Source organism: Lingula anatina, chromosome 2 (genome assembly GCF_051362555.1).
Source record: "Lingula anatina isolate TDL-2025a chromosome 2, LinAna3.0, whole genome shotgun sequence".
Taxonomy (NCBI): Eukaryota; Metazoa; Brachiopoda; class Lingulata; order Lingulida; family Lingulidae; genus Lingula; species Lingula anatina.
This window is the reverse complement of record NC_141768.1, coordinates 31,887,940-31,909,883: the sequence shown is the minus strand read 5'-3', so window position 1 is coordinate 31,909,883 and position 21,944 is coordinate 31,887,940. Positions and strand designations below refer to the sequence as shown.

Below are 21,944 nucleotides of genomic sequence, written 5' to 3'. Positions count from 1 at the left end.
AAAAATGGAAATGTTGTATTGAGTTTTCATTCACTGGTCTGTACTTTTTATGTACTTATTGTATGTCTGTATACCCTCTACTAGGGCCACAGATTTATTTTTCACTAGACATTCATAGGCCCCATCCAGATGGAGAAGAGCCAAGTGCTAGCTAGGCTGCGACGTAAATATGGCGGACCTACATGAAAGGAAGACCGCTTAATTCTGTTATGGTCTCTCCGCCTCTCACATGCCTCCCCAAGAAACCACTAAATTAATGAAGTTTGGTAACATTTATTTGCATATGCTATATCAGATTTTACTAACAAGACCACAATCTGGTGCCTCAACCACTTTTGGAGAGATTTTTTTCTCTATAAAAATAAATGCCTCTACTCTCTCCAGAAAAAGGGCAGACCTTGCACCTTGGAGAGTGATCTCGCAAAGTATGTAAATTCTTTACACAAAACAAGTTTACAATAGCAGGCATAAATACAGTATGAACATGATGTTGCAAAAACAATGAGATTACCAACTTGATGGTGAAACTCTCACTCACTAAGTAAAAACATTGTACTTAAGTATGCCTTAGATCAGAGAATTATCCATAATAATAATAATCTATTGCAATTTTACCATATTGGTTTTGAAAGGCTTCTGTGCCTCCTTGCCTTTATTTACATCTTATGAAGCAAGGTAGTCAACTTAAACTGCAATTCCTTCCTCTACTATGTACACCACTAGTGACCTATCCACAAGTGCCAGCATTCTTTGTACAGTGTTCCCTGACCTCACAGAATAAAAAATTAACATCACCCCTGTCTCAACAGCTTTCTGGTCGCATTCAATCTGGTCGAGAACACTTAAAACTTTGAAAATATTGAGGAGTTAAAAAGAAGCATATCAGTCACTTTCAACAAACATGCACCTTCCTAATAAATAAAGCAATTTTTGATTTCAGGCCAGATAAAGGCTAGCATTGCCATAAAGGTTACAAAGAGTTGAAGGCTTGAACCTGTTTGAATTCTCATCTCCAAAAGTAGGTAGAAATTCACTATCATCTTATTGATACCTGAATCAGCAAATTATCTATTGGAATTAACAATTACCTAATCCTTCATTCTGAATGAATCTTTATCAGGTAGTTTGTTCCAAGGTTTACGTTAATGAATGAAAACATTTCTAAACCAACCAGTCTGTTGAGTGTGCTTTATCCCTCAATACCATGTCAAGCTCTGTCTTTCCTATCACTGGCACATCAAAACAATGGCTATCTTTGTGCTACTCTGTAGCTGGTGCTTTAGGCACTTCCTTGTACTCTACCCTGTATCTGTTATAGGGGTAATAAGGAGCTTTGTCTAGACTGTTATTGTCCAGTCTCACTGTTTTACAGGGCTTCATGTCTGGCACCTCTCCCATCAGCCAGTCATTGGATGACGCTGCCGCCTCTGGGGTTACATTGACTTCTTGCCACCTACCAGTAAACTTGGAGAATTTGGAGTGTAGCCTCAAAGATACTTTACTATGTGTCTGGAAATAAAATAATTGAAATTAAATAAGAAGCCCATTAATTGTGTGGCAGTGCTCCTGATTAGTATACTCACATTAAGTGAAGAAAAAATTGGTGAAAACACGAACAGACAGTGATCAGAACATAAATATACAAACACATACATTGTCCGAGAAAAATCCCATTCAGCATATTTAAACTAAAACAAAAATATTGTTTGGCAGTTAACATGGTAACTCATAGATGTGTTAAATAGGGATGAGACCAGTCCTCACTGAAAAAGTAGGAAAATTGGCCAGGGGTCCAGGGTACACGATTCACAAGAATGACCCAAATGATCCTGAAAAAGTTGGACTTCCGACAAAAGTTGGGAAAAGTCTCATCAGTGGTTAAAAGAGACCAACATGGACAGACACACAATGTTCTACGTACGTACAGGCACAAATAAAAATCATTACCGCGATGATCTTACCTCTTTGGCTTTCTTCAAGGCATTCCGCCTGTAGAGGTAGCTCTCACTGTTCACCACATACACCATCTTGAAGGAATTAACATTAAACTTGCACTCAGTGTTGTCTCTTATATCCACGTCTTCCTCCATGCTCTTTTTGACAGCCAAAGCTGCGAGGTCAGACCCAGCCTCTCCCCCAGACTCTCGGTTCTGCTGGCTTTTGCTCTGTCGCCGCCATTGTCGGATATTCCTGAAAATAAAAATGATTAGTGTCAGAACTGGCCTAAGACTTAAATATTTTTTCTTTTTCATTTTATTGCACTAGAATGTAGATTTATTACCTACAATTTACAAAACATTACATGTTCTAGTATTGTTGTGGTTATTTTGTAGTGGGATATCTTTGCAACAGATCAAGAATTTGCAATGCATTTTAAAGTTTGTTGATGCCAAAGAAGACTCGGAAGTGTGCTGTCTAAACATCAAAGTGAATGTTTTGATTCATCCAGTTGTATTAAACTAAGATAATGAGAAAATTTTATCTTATACCGGATTTAACTTGATTCACTGAAACAAAAATCACATTTGGATGGGAGACATCCCATGCAGACTTTCTCCAAGAAAGATCCAGTACAAGATTAAATTTTCCATAACTGTTTACACTATCCATGTTTGAAAATATATCCAAGTCACATTTTCTGTCTACATATCCTGCAAAACTATTTATCGTTCCCAATTCAGGCTTTAAAAATGATAAAACCCCCTAAACCTGATGTTGTTATTATCTAAAGTTTCCAAACAATCAAAACATGTACTAGTACTGCTTACTGGGCTTGTAAAATCTCATTTAATTTGGTAACGAACAAGTAAAAAATAGTAAAACTATTATCTTATATCACTAAAAGTCACCACAAAGCATACCTAGGAAGGAAGACTGGTTTCTTTGCCAGTTGTTCCTTGAGTTCGTCAGAGATGTCATCACTGGTCACATATTTCTCTACATACTCGGACCATTTCTCCACCTCCACTGGGTCATCTGAATTCTCCGTCTCTGTGTCCAGGAGATCTACAGTGAGCCTGCACTCGTTCTTGTACTGGAAATATTAACAAACAATATGGAGGTAAATCATTTCAGACTTTCAGATATGTCTTATATATCATTTGAAGACAAACATGCGCTACTTAATGTAAGCTGACTGAAATTACATATTAAGTGAGCACAGATTTTAATGCATGTAAAACAATTCTACTAGTTTCTTATTGGACTTGAATCAAATGGATATGCAAAATAATAAACCTATAGCTTTAGAATCTTTAAATTACTGGACGTAAAATTGACCTATTTAATTGACCCTAGAGTGCTCAAAAGTCCACCAAATGACATAACAATGTATGCCACAAATATTTAAATGAGGACTGGCAAAAGGCTGGCACAGAAAGAAAGCAAACAAAAAAATCTGTTCAAATATCATTTTGGGGAAAGTATGAGATATTATCCTTTGGTATTTCTTTAAGTTATGCTATTTGAAACTAAATTTGGTGGCATTTGGTCAGGATAAGTTACCAAGATTTGACTTCATATGTAACATTAAGGAGACTGAAATGTCTTATCACATTCAAAAGATGTATAAATGGCTATCAGTGAGAATTGTTGCAATGAAACAGACCGTAACTTTGATAAACAAACAGAATTAACGTTACATTACTACCTCTGACAACTCATTAAAACTTGAAGATTAAAACCTTAAAGCTGCAATGAGTATCCAATAACTTTGCTCTTACCACAGTGGTTTTAAAACAATTTTCATCACTTAAAATTTGTTCCACTTTCTTCTGATATGCTGCTTCAGCTGCCATTCGCTGCTGCTGCATACTAACAGAACCACAAGTTACGCCATTCTGCTTTTCTTGTAGAAACATATCTGTTACCTGGATACAGATGTCATCTCCAACAATGTGTTGCAGCTGAAAGATCAGGAAAATGCTCAATATGTGAAGCATTGCATTAGTTCTGACAGAATGGTACCAGTGTCACAGAGGTTTATAGCCTCTTGCAGCATGCAGTCAGATTAACATGCCTACTCCTTGCCTTGAGCTGATTACAAAAAAGCTGGTGATTATACGAGTACATTGGAAACATGAGACAAGGGTGATGATCTGATTGCATTCAAAGAGTCCCCATGGAGTAAGTACACAGTAGCTAGTACGTCCGTTTCATTATGAAAACGCCCTAGGTATAGACAACTACCACTAAAAACTTTCACAACCTCTGCTCACACATTTTTCTTTAAACAATGTATTTACTTTCAAATTGTAACAAAGAAGCCTACTTGCACATGTTATGTATTTTGAAGCAGTTTTCATGCCAATGCTATCATTTTTGTAAAAAAAAAAAAAAAAAAAAAAAAAAAAAAAAAAAAATCAAACTTTCAGCTCAAACTGATAAATCCAATTTAATTACTGCTTTTCCAACTGCAGCTGTATTTAAATCATGGTCTTATGTTGCACTCGTCATTTTGAGAAAATAAGTAACAGTTTTCCTATTATGGTGTTGATGAAAAGCGAATGGTGACGACAGACACAGGTGTGAACTTTATGTCTAGACACAACATCTTTCCATAAAAAAAGAGCAAAATCACATGTATCAGAAATGAAAGTTATGCCCCCCCTCACCTGTCTGACAATATTCTGCACCAGCTTATCAGTGGTAAAGGCAGTGTAAGCATGGATACCAAACATCTCTCTCAATGTGTCCTCAAACTGACTTGACTCCATGTTGCCATCCAACAGGTTCTTTATCATCTCCAGGAAATGTGGATAATAGTCTTCAGGAGCCACCTCACCTGGGGAAAAACATAACAGAACTACACTCTATGGCAATGTGTCAGGTGTTTTGTAACTGAATGATATTCATTAAGCAAAATTTACAGCCTAAATTCCACAAGTATTTGCTTCAAAAATATACTATCCTTAATGAGAACTGTCAGATCTTCAAAGACATTCATACCTTGGGCACTGAATACTTAAAAACATGTACTTCAAGCAGAATTTCAAATAGAACCTTTAAGGCACTGAAATATCCTTAATGTTTCACTTGTTGCAGTGCGAGTACATTTTTCGACTCTCACTGAACTATATTTTGTTAAAGTGATGTAACAAAAAGTGCACAACAATTTTCAAACACATCTAAAATGACTGTTTTCAACCTAACATCATTACTGTAGAAATAGTTGCTTTACTTAACTAGGTGCAGGTTGGTTCAGAGTTCATCTTAATTCATTTAAACACTTTAATTCACTGCCGATTCATATCTTTTTTTTTTTTAATGTTTTAATAATTTGTACTAATTTATGTAACCTAAAGTACAATCCCACTATTTTAGTTGCAAGTAAACAGTTTTATTTTTGTTATTATGTAACACTTAGCTACTGCAATAAGATGTTATATGCGTAGATCCCACAACATAAAAATATTACATACTTGGCGCCTTTAACCTGAGAGCCACTGCTGTAGATTCTTTCCTGTCATGTTTACATTTGGCCTCCTCCTCTATAATCTGGAGTGCGTGTCCATAAATCTTCCCCAACCTCTCACACAGCAGCTGGTGCAGCCGGAAGAACAGGTACCAGTTGTTGTTTACAAAGAAAACATTGCAGTGGTCATCCTATGGAAAAAAAATGAACATTTACAATTTTCACTTTCCCTAGGATTATGGTTACAAGGAGTACAAATAGGCAAGATTGAATGATAACACATTTTCTATGGAGAACCAACTACACTAAATTTGGGGAGTGGGGATGAGTCATTTTTTGTACTTATGTTTTTCCACTTTGATTTCATACATTTTTAAGTTTTTTTAATTTTAAAACACTATTCATTTTTAAAATTATTTTTTAATCAATAAAGTCTAATTAAAACATCATTACAAGTCACCACTTCCAGTATTGCACTTAGCAAATTCTATGAAATGCAACAAAGAGTCCCTAGTTTTAACAGTGCCAAAAAAACTCTTCGGCTCCAACATGTGATGCCTGCTACTCCAGTGAAAATGCACCCATTGAATCAAAACTCACACGACTGAAAAGCGTCCTCAAGTGCAAGTTTTCACCATAATATATAAGTGTATTGGTCTATGGAGGTTCTAAATAAAAGCATTACTTCAGAAACAAAAAACTCAAAATTCCAACCCCTTGGATCCTTAAACACAGATCCAAGGTCAGGCATAACATGAATGTTCAAGTAGTAACTGAGGAATAGCAGACATGAAGACTAGTTTCTGGTGGGCAAGGCCAAATCCAGCATAGACACTGATGGTACAATAATTATTTCTGCAATAATTTAAAAGGTTTCACAAAAGAAATTCAGACTGAAGGTCTGAATGTTATTTAGACAAAAATTTTGTTCTACTGCAATTTAGAATTAGTGCAGAAGTCTACTAAACTAGAGGATCAGAGAGGCGACACCACCTCCAGATGTTGTACCTCCAGCTGGAGTAAGCGCATTTGTATGGAAAACCAAAAACAAAGGGACACAACCACCAGTGGTGTTTGACAAGCTCTACAATATGTAATAAAAAAGGCAAAAAATATGCCCCCCCCCCAAAAAAAAAGGGGGTACAATCAGGCAGATTTTCAAACTCGACCTGTATTTTCATAATATTGATCACTCCCGTGATTTTCAAGACAATAGGCCCGACAGTTTTCCTTGATAGGTGTTATCAGTATTGCATATATGCTGAAAAAAGAAATAGGCTTATCTCTGACAATTTTTTTTTTTTTTTGAAGTTCTGTTCATGGTAAAAAGAAGGTCAAAGGTCAATTTCAAAGTCACAGTTAGATTGCCAGTATATGACTTCCTATTCAAGTTCAATAGTAACTATGGGTGCATTTCTGCCAGTTTTGGAGATAAAAGGGACGCAAAATTTGCAATAATGAAAAGTAGGTCAAAGGTCAATTTCAAGGTCACAGGTTGGAAATATATGACTACCTATTCAAGTTCAATAGTAAGTATGGGTGTATCTCTTCCAGTTTGCAAGATACAAGGGGCACAAATTTTTCAAAGTTCAGTTTATTTTGAAAAATAAGTCAGATCAAATTCAAGGTTACAGTAAGATTGCCAATAGATGCCTTCCTATTCAAGTTCAATAGTAACTACTGGAATATCTTTGCCAGTTCTGGAGATATAAAAGACAGAAAGCGTGCAAAGTGCAGTTCATCATGGAAGCAGGTCAAAGGTCAATTTCAAAGTCACAATTAGATTGCCAGTATATGACTTCACGCTGGTTGTACTAAATATAACTATTAGGCTAAATCAGCAGCTGTTTGTTTTAGATTTTTTTAATCATAAAGCTAAATCTAACTGGTCTACAGCAGTGCAACAGTTAATAAACTAGGGGCAAAGTAGACTTTATTTTGTTTAAAAGACTAAACCAAATTTCCACAATAAGTGCTTTAGTAAAACGGGCTCTGCCACTACTCACAGATGTGTTATCATCACAGTCACCATTCATCATAAGTCTCTTGCTGCTAGGCGTGGCTGTGCCATTGACCTTGTCTTCTATAACCTTGGTATCTTTCTTCACCTCCTGATCTTTTTTGTCCCCCTTGTTCTCAGTCTCATCAGTATCCATATCTGAGGAGAGAAATAATGGGGAGATTTAAAAGAATGCTTAATGAAATATTTCTAAGTAACAATCCAAAGAACTCTATTGCTGTGAATCAATAAAACCAACAAAGTTGTCATCGTTTCCTTTTTATTTAAAATCATATTAAAACAGAAAATTTTCCCAATTTGCTCCTTTCATGCAAGTCCCTAATTCAATTCCTAAGTACTATTTTAAAATTGTACTTAACTTGTATTTATCTATTCAATTCTAGATCAAAGTATCTCAACTATTCTGACTATTTATAATCTTAGCATTTATGAAATACTGAAATCTGGAGAAAAGCATGCTTTATAATGTTAACTTTCTCACCCTCCTCTTTGTCCCCTTCATCATCACTCAGCTCTCCTCTAGGAGTGAAGAACAAGTCTGGAATGAAATGGTACAGCAGCTGCTTGATCTTCTGCTTGTCCTCCTTGTGAATACCTGGAATCAAAAATGTTGCACCAATTAATCACGTATGTCCATGTTGATATCATACTAGACAAAACATACGGCAGAAATATGGACTGTTTTGGCCTTCTGCTAAAATGTCCATCTTACTGACAGTACTGTACTTAATCCTAAGTGCCATTCAAGATAAGATAATGAATATATTTAGAGACATGTAGTTTTTCTTGAACCACATTAAAACTTTTTCCTGGACTTTACTTCTTCAACTATTTGACTAAATGAAATTTTATCCAAAAACTAGAGGATCAGAGAGCCGATACCGCCTACAGATATTGTACCACCAGCTGGAGTAAGCGCATTAGTATGGAAAACAAAAAAAGGGACACTACCACCAGTGTTGTGCTTGGCAAGGTCTAGAAAATGCAATAAAGAAGACTTCTCCAAAAAGAAAGAAAAAAAAATGTAAAAAAAAGGTTCGATCAAGCTGTTTTCAAACTCAACTTGATATTAAAGATTTTCCAGGGGAGTTTTGTCGGACCCTAAATTGCCCTACCAACTCGCAGACCTTGAAACCCAGGGGCAACACTGGGCATATCTCTGTCAGTTTTGGAGATATGTGGGGGTAGGGGGCAGAAAATATGCAGTTCCAGAAATAGGGAGAGTTTTCAGTTTCCATATCTAAAGGCTGCTTCTCCCATGAAAATGCAGCGATTGACCCCAAACTCCCGAAGATGAAAGGAGTCCCTAATTGTAACCCTTGACTATAGTATGAAAACTTAGGTCTGTGTAGTTTCAGAAAATTGGCACAAACAATTTTCCAGAACATTCCCATTTTTAGAAAATTTTTGCTCGTTTGACCTTGATATAAAGGTCAAATCCAAGGGCACATTTAGAATCTCCACATATGATTTTCAGTCAGTCTTCTATAGTAATTTTTCCCATAATTCCTTTGGTTTGAGAGATATTTAGCATTGAATTTTCAAAAATTTTGACAGGGGTGTGTTTCAAAGAGCGTCACGCCCAGGCAAATGCACCAACTACAACTACAAAAAAAAAAAAATAAAATAAAAAAAAAATAAAAAAAAAAATAAAAAAAGAAACACAGGGGGTTGAAGTTATTGAAGTTAAGATTATATGTGTCCTAAATCCAAGAGATGGGGACACAGGTCCTTGCAGTCTAGGAGGAGCAGCAGTAACAATGACTTATATCCAGCACCAAAATGCGGAGCCATACCAGATGGGACGTACATGCTGGTGGTACTAATGAACCTACAAAAATACTAAACTTACTTGTCTGCCTTTTCATGTGGTGTATTATTAGTGAAGTAGCATCGTCTAATACTGCTTTCTCCTTGTATATGAAGGAAAGCATGGGTTTGGTGATATCTGAATCTTGGCGCTGGAAAGTACAAGTGTAAGTCACTGTGTAATGTTTTATCAGACAAGACAGCAGTTGCCAAACAGTGTTAAATTGAAAAAGTGACATAATAATGCAGCAATATAAAACATTTGGGCAGTGACGCCCAGTCCCACACTTATGGTGTAAAATGAAAGTATTGAATCAAGAAAAATAAACTGATCTGTCTGGTTTTTGAACTCATAAGTTTGACAATAATAAATAACAGTTAATCTTTATGATGGTGTAAACGAAGAAAGTGGAAGGCAACATCAGACAACTGATGATACCATTCTCACCTCATCAAAGATGGCTTCCACCTCGTTTAGAAGGGCTTTGGACCTGATAGCTTTGACATCATTTTGCTTAAAGTTGATGCCCTGGTGATCCAGAGATTTCAGGTAATACTTTTCATTCTGTTCTCGCCAGATCTTATTGAATGATTTCTGTGCTTCTCGCCACTCTTCATCTTTTGCTTTTAATCTAAAAACATGGAGGCATAATTACATTAATGTTTAAATTAAAAACACTGATGTTCATTAAGCCATTTAAAACACACACACACACACGCCACAGTTTAAGATCAATGTAAGTCATAGTTACTGACTGTTGGTATGAAGATTTACATAGTGTAAATAATTTGTTGCAAACTATCAGATTCTGAAGGCTTTCTGGTAATCTCTGTTTTTAATTTGTGCAACATCTGATAAACAGATGATACACAAAAAACCTACCTTCTAAGAACCAGGGGGACAGCTACCACAGGATTTTTCTTCAATCCATCAATGATATCAGCAGATTTGTCACCATATATTCTAATCAGTAAAAAAACGCTGATTTTAGACTCTAAATACCATCACCTACATCCAGATCTCGATGCATTTAAACTTGCTGAACATGTGAAAAGTCATCCTATTCAATTTTTCAGACAAAACAATCTTACTGAATTTTCAGAGAAAACAATTTTACTGAAAAATTCACTTAGTCACTTAAAGCTTGAATCCTTCAATGGATTACTGTACGACTTTTACATTTGACACCCATACCTCTGTATAGCTTTCCTGTGGATGGTCTCAGAATTGCCTCCAAGACAATTATCTAAGCGGAACTTGGCTGCCTCCTCAGAGGACATACGGGACATTTTCTTCTGTACAGCTTCCAGTACTTTGATGGAGGAAAGGTTGGACTCTATCACCACGTCAAGCTGGAAATGAAGGAATAATTAGTGAACGACTCCTTGACAAAATACTTGATCATGCATGTCATTCCAAGTTTGGCAAACTCAGTTACAAATACTATTCAAAAATTCAGAAAATGCCTAAATTAGTTCTTTAAATCCACTCAATGCCCCTCAACGTGAACCTCACTTTACTGGCCAAAATGTCTCAAGTTACACACACATTAAGTCTATATCAGTTCTAATATGGTACAGTTCCCAATACTGGTTCCTGCTACTACAGAGGGAATACTTAGTGAAAACACAGTACTTTTTTTGTGATTTTTGGCCATGAAAAAAATTAAGCATGAAATTTTTACTTTTAAAATGAATGCAGTGAGGATCTGACCTATATCTGTTAGCAATGAATATGTTCACTGTTATTAAGAGTGGGAAAATGTTACTAGTCAAGTTGAATATAGGCAAAATAAATGTCCCAATTGGTCATGTAAAAACTCAAATTTCCACCAAACTCAGTCAATCCTTGCAGAGTGTGCAAGTACAATGGTTCAGCGTGTGATTTTCTAATCCTAAAGATCTTTAATATGATACAATTTCATTCTCCTATGAAACAATACTAATGTCAACAATTAAACCTTACCTCAAATCTTTCATCTTCACATCTGTAGATGTGCTCTTCGTACTGGGTCTTTCGCGATGTGACAAAAGTGGAGTCCTCGGACCAGGAGGGAAATGACACCCAGGTATCATTGAGCACCTAAAAGAGAACAGGAAGTTACATTTACACATGGGTGCCAGCCAAACACCGTGTTTCAAAGAATGAGTAATGACAGCTGCTACAATGATATCTAGAAATGGAATTAACTCTCACCCATGCACATTGAGCTGTTCATAAAACAGGCATTCCAAGTTCTACTAAAACCCTTTTACTAACACTTCAGAATTTAAATGACATATGTAAATGCAATATTAGCTCCAAAATCTAGCAGGTTCAAGTTGAGATTAATGTGACCTAATTTTACACAATGCTGGTACTAATTATTAACTTATGTACAAACTTAAATATCCACACTGCTAATACTGAGTTCAGCTAGCTACCTCTTTGCACAGTGCTGTTCTTCCTGAACACTTTGGTTGCTGGTAAGTCTTAGGAAGAGCTCTGTAGCTGGCACCATACCGTTTACATGATGCATAGTCTGCAAGAGAAAAATATGGAGTTTCATATGGATTCTTTTTGAACAGTTAGATAAACTTTAAACTCCCCTTCAGAAGTCTTAAGCATTACAGAACCCTATAAAAGACTCCAGTGCAATAAAATAATAAACAAATCTGTGACTTGGTGAAAGTAGTATACTGTTTATTTTTCTCAACCAAGAGAAAAAATCTTGCATGCTGGACAAAAATTAACCATGCTTGTCCAAGACTAGCTTTTATCAGCATAATGGATAGAAAGATGCACACACACCTATCTCCATGGCCAAATCCCCAGTAATTCTTTCCTTGTGAGAGGCCGAGCTGGGGACAGGCTCTATCATTCCTCCCTCCTTGTAACCCAGGAAATCTTTAAACCACTTGAACAGCTCTGGAAACTTTCTGCAAAAGGAGATAACTTAAACATTATACAACTTTGACATTTCCCAACAATTAACTTACATAAAATGACATAACATATAATCATATGGAATTGTAAACTTCAAAATGCTTTGTACACAATACATTTACCTAGATATTTAATGTTTTCCTTTAAACTTAAATCCACCAACAATAAAATATCAACTTGGATGTTTTTAGAGGTCTTACCCCAAAAAAGGCTGAACTAACTGGACCAGCTCTGTGCGTGAGATCACTTCTTGGTTGAAAAGCACTAGGCAACGAAGGAAGTTCTCATAGACTTCCTGGTTTCTCAAAGCTTTACGCACCTATAGAAATGAAGGTGGCAAATTTTGTCAAATGGACAGATATATTTGCGCAAAACAGGACAGGGCTTATTAAAACAGAAAATGACCATTCATGTTAAAAAACAAAAATGGGAAATAACTTCCAGAAAATTTGAACTTGAAAGTTTCATGTAAAGCTTCTTACGAAAAATACCAAGTTTGATTACAGATATTTATATCAGTTTAATCCAAATAAAGAAACTAAAACTTTCTTACATCAATTTTATACTAAATCTGACAAAAGTGCAAAAAGTTTCACAGACATGGCTTTTTTATGTCCCAAAATTGTGGCATGTCTTAGTATTGAAATTTTCACATACCACAGTTAAGTGCATTGAAATGTAAACAATGTCATGCACTTCATAAAGGGTATAAATTATAAAATACAATCAATAAATTTAGTAAGTAAGATTATAGGAAGGTATTCCAGGTTGATAGTTATTTAACAGCTATGAATCAATTAATAAAGTTTGGGGAAAATGATTTACTTGATTTATACATTAATTGATTAGAAAAGGATTCAGTGCTAAAAAAAGGATAGTGAAAAAAAAAACCCCACTAAACTGGATAGTTTTTGAAAAAGAAGGGTATATCTGTAGAAACAAAGGTGGGTTGCCTCACTTACTTTATCAAAAAAGGCATATTCGTTCAGTGTTCCATATTTTCCTGCTTCTGCAAGTGTAATATCCTTGAAGATTCCAGTCTTAGCTTTCTGTAATAATGAAACAGCCCTTTAAAATCTTTCATTAAGCAATATACCAAATAAAAATTCTCACAGAACAACATTTAACTAGCAAACAATCATCAATTTACTGAAACAACCAGCAACATTTAATCTCTAGCAAGGGAACAGCACATGCGGTTTTTCTAGTATCCAGATTACTTAATGCCCATGAACAACAGTCCGGCAGACTCGTGAAGTGTCTGTCCACAAAGAACTGCCTAAAAATGTAAAAAAGCATAAAGCAAACTGCACATTCCTTACATCTTAATTTCATTGCTCAAACTCTGTTTGTACATCCCCTTTTATCTCGACATCCTTCAATCAATATTTCTGCTAGATACAGTGAAGATCCATTCTAAACATGCAGGGAAATGTCTGCGACATACCTTGGAAGGTGGCTGCTGCCCAGAGGAAGGTCTTCTGATATGACTACCACTCTTGTTGTTAGCTTTCCCAAATCCTGGCTTCTTCACAGTGGATGAATGGTCATTGCGCACACCAAGGTCAGCTTTAGTATTCAGGAACCACTGCATAGTACAAGAAGTAAAAAAATAAAGGTAACTGCTCACTAAATTGTATATGCTTGTATTGCTTAAATGTCAGTAGTAATGAACAATATCAGATATTGTGTTTTTATGAAATAAACATCTATCTTGCAAATATCTGTTAAATTTCTGCTTAATAGCATTCTTTAAAATACATCAATTAGCTGAATAAACCATTATTATAATTCTTGACATTGATGTGATAATGAGGGACCACATCTTACACTGAAGTTGGAGGCTGCTGAGCTGTTGGCATCAGGAAGAAACTGTCCAAACTCAGACAGCAGGTCCTCCTGATTCTGGAACAGTTTGGCCACCTGCGCATACACCTCTCCTTCTGTTAGAGGCTTATAACCCGGGGGGCACAGACCCTGGAAAATAAGTCCTGGTTTTAGAGAAAGGCTTTTAAAAATATACTTTCTTGGTGATGCAAATCTTTGCTGAGTTTAATCTTAGATAAAATTCATTCCAGTTAAATATGCAGATAATTTAAGCCAAATCAATTTTCTGACAATTATATATTTGGCAAAGAGCAGAAAGACGGGCTATACTTGCAGTTAATTAGAATACATAGAGCATTTGGCCAAAATTCATTTTAGTTCACTCTAAAATATACTTGATGGACTTGTTTATACTCCACTTTTTAAAAAATTTTCATCATTTCTGATTATGTCCTATTGCACTTAAATAAACTTATTCCTTTTTTATTAAATAACTTGTTGACACAATTCTCACCTCCTTGAGATTCCTTTGCTCTTTCTGGTAAGTATGAAGTATCTCCAAGAAAGCTTTGTAAATTTCAGGCTGGTTCTGGAAGCGATTCTAGAATGCAAAACAACAATTTGGCATCAAAGACAAAACATACCCACACTAAAACTTCTGTAAATTACAGCCATTAACTTATCCAAAACTGTTTCGATAATCTGACCCATTTTCAATTTCAAATTTACTGTTACAAGCAAGGCTTTCCCCAGAGAGCCATCCAGCCATCATATGGACAACAATTAGCTGCAAAAGACGGCCTGTATTTCCAAAGACAGCTGGTGGGCTTTCAAATTTTTGGGGTTGGTTGATTGGGCTTGCTGCGGTTGGACTCCCTGTAAATCAATGACCAAATTACAGGCTCATATAATAAGCAAATTAAACATATCCTTGAAGGTAGGAGTTGGATAAGCATGCACTTCTTGTGTTTGAAAATGAAATAGCTGGCAAGCAAAAGATCTAATGTTCAGGGCAGACGCCTGTCCTCACTCACTTTGATCTTATTCACATAGTTGATAGCGTGATTGAACTCTACTGGTTGTGTGGCCTGGGGTGTAGATGGCGCAATATGCTGAGGAGAGGGGTTCACTTCCTGACTGGGGCGCGATGCCTGGTGGTAGGAGTGGTGCGAGGCACTACTAGTCAGGCTCTGGCTGCTAGGAACATTGACCGGCTGAAAGAGACCAAGATCATTCGGGCACTCAATGATAGTTGACAAAGAGTGAAATAAAGAAGCAAATTATATATAACACAAAACACTTATTCTCTTTTCCCAATTTTATATCAATTCCTAACAATGTAAACTTGTATTATAGCAATCACCTCTAAAGTTAAACTGAACACCAAAAACACAATGATACCCGTCTACTAACTCCGTAAATTGAGATTGTGCTCACAGTTGCCATACTTAAACCTACTGGTTTTGCCATCATTTGGACAGCTTGATCAAGCAGAAGATGAAAATTTTATGCTTTGCATGGCTTGCTAAAATTCTCAGAATTTATGTTATAGACCTGCCTGTTGCACCCTCTGTGCAATATATGTACAGAGATCTGACCACTCACACACACGCAGGACTCACCGCTTCTGACTGAACTCTTTGTGTAAGTGATGTACATAGTGTGGTCGTTATCTGCCCAGGTTGTTGTACGCTGATGGTCTCATTAGCTTGTACCTCAATCTTGTACCCCGGGGGAAGGAAAGTGTTAAAGCCAACAATCAGGTCAGGGTGACCCCTAAACAGGTTGGACACCCTGTTGATAACACCTGGGGTGTCAATGCTACAATAAAAAAAAAAAATCACTTTGAAATAATCATGTCAAAGTTTAAAATAGACATGAACAAAACAAAGCAACAATTAAATGCCATGCACACAGATTCACCATTCATAAACATCATAAACTATCTATATATTCTATATATTAAACTACTTTTACTATTACGGGAAAGTTAAATTATGGAAAAGGTCTTCTTTGAATGATCAGTGCAGCAACATGTCAGACTGATAATTGAAACCTCTCTGCATTACACAATGGAACTCACGTCTGAGACTTGAACTCTTTCATGATATCCAGGAAGTCATTGTAAACCTGTGGCTGGTTCCCAAACTGCAGCTTCACCTGGTCCAGGTAGGAGAGGGCATCCTCCACCTTCAGTCGCTGGAACTGCTGCTGTTGCTGCTGACCCTGGACTTGGGCAACATGGGCCTGAGAGAGAGGGAGAAGAGAACAAGTCTAATTCTGCCAGTATTTAATTACACTTTTTTCAGTCCACCAGTCTAGCAGGATCTATTCACATACCCCCACAACCTTCACTTAACTTTGGAACTGCCATACTTTGACGTGTGCTCATATTTGACCTAGGTAATGTCAAATGATCAGTGATTACTTAGGGGAAGTAAGCAGCCAAAATATCATCACAAGGAAGACCTTAAAAAGGCTATAAGATTTTCAAGGGTATGACAACCATTTTGAGCAACCCTGTACTTTTTGTCTATAAATAATGTATAAAATGCTAAACAATGATTAATTGTGTAGAGTCCCCTTATACTGCATATGTACTAATATTTTTACTCCTCACCAGTATGTTGGACTCGGCAGCTTTCTGTACCTGGGCATGTGCCTGTGCCTGATGGACCTGCTGCTGGTGGTGTGCCTGGGCCTGGCCCCCGGGATGGGTAGGGGGTGGGATACTGCTGGTCTGGCCACCCTGCTGGTTGACACTGAAACAGTAGTGGATGATGGACACTAAAAATTTATTTACTATTTCAAACTGCACTACACATGCGTTTCAGCACTGTTCCCTACATCTACTATAGGCCAACTGAGCGATGAAAGCAAGTTAATTTCAACTTTATTAATAAGAGCCAAATTTCTGCATCAAAACCTCACTTTTATTTGTCCAAATCTCTAAAGTTGACTGCCATTTTGGTCACAGGTAGGCTCCACGGAATTTCACTGGAGCACTATGCCTTACACATTTGAATAAAGGCAAACTACGGCAGTTTATTACTTAGGAATTTTATGATATTAGTGATATGAAATGAGGGTCAAGATACTTACGGATAATTCTGCACAGGATACTGCATGTTAGCACCCTGCAGATTTTGTCCTTGTTGTCTAGGCTCAGCATTCATCTGTACAGAGGCAGCAGGAGACCTATGCATGGGTTCCACAGGGTACACTGCCCTGGGTGGAAACTGGCCCTCCTGAAACAGAACAAATACCACCCCATAACAGCCACTTTGTAAAAGATGATTTTATCTAATGACTATATTCTATAAATTAGGCTTAAATTGATCTAAAATGACACAATCACCGCCAATTTTAATATGTAAGCACTTCAGATAACATGGACATCCAAAAAATGTAACTAGCATAGGGTTTCAGTCCCATGGTATTTCAGATACTTACAATGAAAATGCAAATATGAGAAAATTAAAATATCCCAAATAATAATAATAATCAAATAAATTTTTTTTTCATAACATCAAGAAAAAATAATCTAGTAAAGCTGCTAATCAAACTTGGCTTGAATTTTAGTGCCAATAATCACTTCAGTGGGTTCAAGGATAATAAGTCACACAGTTTTCTATAAATTTTGTTAGCAGTCAAATTTGAAAAGTGCATGGCAAAGATGCCAGTGATGGCTATCTGTAAAGACACTGTGTCTGTACATAAAAAAATAAGTAAAACAGTCCCATGTGGCAGTGCCCCAGTCTTTCTGACCTAAGATAAGTGGTGCTCCCAGTAATATCCCAGGCCATTTCAAGTATACTTCTATTTTATGTTAAACAACCTTTAATGAGATATTTAAGCAGTCGAGACAAAAAGTATTGCTTGTCATTCAGATCACCTGAAATCTGTAATTTGCAGTTATTGATTCCAGATTTGCTAGCTGCAATAGTTTTTCGCAACATATCACAAAATAAATGGGATGCAGTCTGGTGCCCTGATTAAAGAAATAATAAATAAATAAATGCATCCTAACAAGCTACAAGACACTTTTTTCCTTGATCTCATGAAGAAAAGCTCACCTCTGCACTGGCTGGTCCCCCACTTCCTCCTTCAGCTTTCTCCTTGTCTCTCCTTGAAGCGATATGACTGTAGATGATAGACACACCCTGCTGCTGCTGTTTTCTTAGATCAGAGAAGTCCCTACTGGCCCCACTCTCCTGTGAACTGGGGGGTGGGGCAGGAGTAGAGTCCAGTGTTGTCAACAACTCCGCCCAAGGCTAAAAAAATAAATCAGCAAAGTTTGAGAATAATAAGGTCCTTTTACCGTGTGAGAGTACATACAATAATCTTATCAATTCTGATGCAATATTATGCAACGCTTAACAGCATAATTATCACCAATTTTTAATTTTGTACTTCTGTTACTCTGCACATTAAGTAAATATAGGCAGCATGACACACCTAGTAAATGAAAATTTGTGCAAAAATCCAATCAAGCTGGTTTTTGAACCTCAATGTGTCCAATGAATCATTCCTGTTAGTTTCAGAAATTTGAGTAATATGTTTGTTTTATAGTGTTCACAAGTAAAAAATAATTATTGATCTATAGATTATTAAATTTTAGAGTGATAATCAGGGATAATCCTGGGGCACGCAATTGCGCCAAATGCGGGGGCCTTTTCTCAAAGGCGCAAGTAAAATTTCTACCTGTGGCAGAATGGCACGTATGAATAGCAGACATTTTTTCGTAATAAAGATCTAAGTACATTATGATGTCACTCGAAGTGCGCATAGCGATGCTGTGAGGGCTGACATGTGACCCGTTTCACAAAATACTTCGAAACTGAAACATGTTCTGCTCAAAACACTGAAAACGGGCCGCTCAAACTGGTTACGACCGGCCACGCACAGACCTCTTAGATCACCTAACTACGTGTGCTGGGTAAACAAATATGGCTGCAGTTGGACCGCATGTTGAGTAATTGATAAGTGAAAAGGAGAAATAATCATTTGTTTTTTTAGATGGGTGCTCTTAACTAAATTTCAACAGACATTTTGTCATATTGCAACTTTAGTGGCACTGCATGTTTAAAAATGAGGGACAACATAGTATTCAATGCAGGAAGTGCACAATGGTACAGTCAGGATGCAAAACTGGGGGGGGGGGGGGGGGGGGGGGGTTGGGGAGGGGAAATTAATCAAGCGGAAATTAGCTAGAGACAGGTGAAATTAGTCAGCGGTAAGCCTGACCAGACAGGTGACCTGTAAAATAAGCGTTAAGGCCTACAACAGCGTAATAATCACAAATACTTCATGTGTAAATTGATTAATAGATATGCCAACTAAATTAAGTAACGTTATGTAGTTGCTTGCTAGATTTTATGTAAATATAGATATATGTAAGACGGGTTTCTTTCATCTTAGAGCACTGCTTTCAGGTTAAAAAAAGAATGCAAATATTTTGAAAAATACAAATTCTTTTCAGAGCTAGTCTTTTTTTCACAATAAAAATGGGAATTGTCAACCTTTTCCATGCAGTGCAATTATTTGGCACAGTACAATTATTAATTTTGAAAGATTTTTCCATTCAATTTCAGCATGTCTGGAGTACAGATGGCAATTTTGGATGGCCTGTATCCCAATCCTGGGAAAAGCCTTGGTTATTAGACAACTGCTGGTCAAGATTCAGGTGTCTCAGGGAAAAAGTGGTTGCAAAACATAACTGTTAATGTTGAGGCCTGAAGTAGAAACAGAGTAGTAACTGCGCTCAAACTTGAAAGATCTTAAAGGGATAATAACTCTTCGTATGAGATCTATATTTCACAATAAAAACAATGTGAATAACTCATAGAAATATAATATATTCTGTTTTACCACAAAAACGGCAGTGATAGCTATTATTCTGATATCTGAGCTTGTCTTTAGACCACGTGACCTCCATTGATGGCTATACTCTGTTAAAATCTCTTAAGAGATTTTAACAAAAAACCAAACTTTTTAGAAAAAAAACCAAGGACTAACTTTGAATGTAAAAATGGATTCATTAACCATTGGTAAGTATGGGAAAATTGTTGTTTACTCCAGGAAAATTCATTTTTTGGCCGAAACGAAGAGTTATTATCCCTTTAATTACATAGGGCTTAGTCATCATTTATCTGTCTTGATTATGCTTTAAGCTTCAGGGCTATGTCTCCAAATTCAACTAGGAGTCAGGTCAGATCTTAACCTCTCTATTGATACAAAAATGCATCTCTTCAAGAAGCTCTGGCTGAACAATACAGGAATTCAGTACTTTACCTGCTGTTCCTCTCGGCGGGGCTGCTGCTGCATTTTGGAAGCCGCGGACCAACAACTTCTGTGTCAAGGGTCTACTTGCGTTTACCTGAAGTGAAACGAGGAACAGCTACCTAAACCAAGGTCTAAGCTTTATTACTTGTTTTCGATCTAAACCTTCGCAACCAGGCCTCACAAATTGGGTCAATTTCATTTCAAAATGGCTCCAGATAGCGCGGCTAGTGCGAAGATTTTTCTCACGACACCTAACACTTAAAATATACCGCCATTTCTATAAGCACAACAATGAAACTGTTTTACTTACACATAAAATATACAGACAATTTAATTAAAACGAGAGAGTACGTTCCGCGGAATGTCTGTTTGTCAACGATACAATATGGCGACGATGCTTATACCCCTTTTGATAAACTCGACCATATTAGCAGTAGCTCGGTAAAGTTAAACAGAAATTCCAGAAGAGATACACTCTCAAAATTAAATTCAGGGCACGCATGTATCAAAAGCGATGCCAGGGACACAATTATTTATATCTTCACTAAAAATAACTTTCCGAAAAGATAAATATGAACAGAAAAACCAGCACAATTTTAATGGTTCTTGACTCGGTCAAGGTCGTTTGTCTCGGTCGAAACCAAGAGTTGTACGTTATCTTAACAGACGTCTGAACGCACTTTTTCGTAAAATACACGTTGTTCTAATAATTTAAACACACAATATGTTTACACTGTGGTTTACATTCAGAGTGAAAACAGCAAGGTCCCAGCACTTAATGTTTAAAAATTTGGACATGGACGAGTCCACGTTGAACCGCAAATTTCCCTTATATATTTTTCCACAAAGGCAAGCGACAGCATAACCATTTAGAAAAAATTGACTGCTTCACGCGAATTTTCGCAATGTCAAATATCGAACTGTGACGTAACAAGAAAATCGCTCCACAGTCTTCAATACATAAAGACAACAAACTCACAAGCTCCATCGGGGTGTCAAGACAAATCTTGTGGAATATACGCCATGGCACAAAAAGTGAAATGATTTAACATCTATCCTTTCTACCTACCAGAAAAACCTCTTAAATAAATAAAAACTTCCTTATAAATTATATAAAATCGTACTTACAGTATTCAAACTCCCGATGATAGCGATTTTGATGGATTGTTTACACTAACAACCCCGAGATGGGCTCTCAATGATCATCAGTAAGGAGATTTAGGTGGTGTGACGTCACTGCTTTACCGGGAACAAACCAATCAAACTGCAGAAATGGTCTTCAAAAGAATTCGCGGTAACTCTTGCTCCGCCCATAACGATTCAATGCGACATCTACTTCCTTATTATTGTTTACATCGAAATACATGAGGCTTGACATAGAAAAAAAATTCGATATAATTTGTATTTGGCTGTTGAAGTTCGAAGTGACCGCGCGACGCTAGAATCTCACATATTCAGATTCAGATTAAGCTTTGTAGTAGTAGACAATCTATACATGTCTTGATGCATGGCATCTTATGGGGAGGGGGGTCAACAGAGCAAAGCCGTCAGATGGACACACGAATTCCATGTAGATAACAGAAGCAGACACATAAGAATTCCATATCAAAATATGAACGCAGAAAGGAGTAAGCTGTCTGATGGGTAGATATATACTGTACATA

The 21,944-nt window shown here is 36.8% G+C and overlaps 1 protein-coding gene across 3 annotated transcripts; it reads right to left on the bottom strand.

Moving 5' to 3' along the window:
• Positions 1 to 257: 257 nt before the first annotated feature.
• Positions 258 to 21,555, bottom strand: LOC106179659 (paired amphipathic helix protein Sin3a). 3 transcript variants are annotated; one of them, XM_013563381.3, is made up of 28 exons: positions 21,409 to 21,555; positions 20,290 to 20,374; positions 18,072 to 18,269; positions 17,098 to 17,243; positions 16,616 to 16,757; positions 16,079 to 16,242; positions 15,618 to 15,816; positions 15,030 to 15,209; positions 14,510 to 14,596; positions 13,999 to 14,145; positions 13,616 to 13,756; positions 13,131 to 13,217; positions 12,369 to 12,487; positions 12,034 to 12,161; positions 11,667 to 11,764; positions 11,209 to 11,325; positions 10,438 to 10,595; positions 10,126 to 10,206; positions 9,691 to 9,874; positions 9,286 to 9,394; positions 7,915 to 8,028; positions 7,420 to 7,571; positions 5,421 to 5,604; positions 4,614 to 4,783; positions 3,723 to 3,905; positions 2,862 to 3,034; positions 1,962 to 2,190; positions 258 to 1,509 (listed from the first exon to the last, which is right to left on the bottom strand). In XM_013563381.3, the coding sequence occupies exons 2-28, from the start codon at positions 20,320 to 20,322 to the stop codon at positions 1,261 to 1,263; spliced, it is 3,972 nt and encodes a 1,323-aa protein (XP_013418835.2). In that variant the 5' UTR covers positions 20,323 to 20,374; positions 21,409 to 21,555; the 3' UTR covers positions 258 to 1,260. The 3 variants fall into 3 exon arrangements, with proteins under 3 accessions (XP_013418835.2, XP_013418836.2, XP_086862401.1); XM_013563382.3 differs by having other exon boundaries at positions 16,646 to 16,757; XM_087006275.1 differs by lacking the exon at positions 21,409 to 21,555 and adding an exon at positions 20,591 to 20,838.
• Positions 21,556 to 21,944: the final 389 nt, after the last annotated feature.

Excerpts from the sequence above, each read along its gene's own strand:
- LOC106179659 (XM_013563381.3), bottom strand. The coding sequence starts at position 20,322 with ATGCAGCAGCAGCCCCGCCGAGAGGAACAGCAG. Across the intron at positions 8,029-9,285 it reads CCACATGAAAAGGCAGACAA|GTATTCACAAGGAGGACAAG; the intron begins GTAAGTTTAGTA and ends TTTTGATTCCAG. Across the intron at positions 3,035-3,722 it reads ATTGTTTTAAAACCACTGTG|TACAAGAACGAGTGCAGGCT; the intron begins GTAAGAGCAAAG and ends TAATATTTCCAG.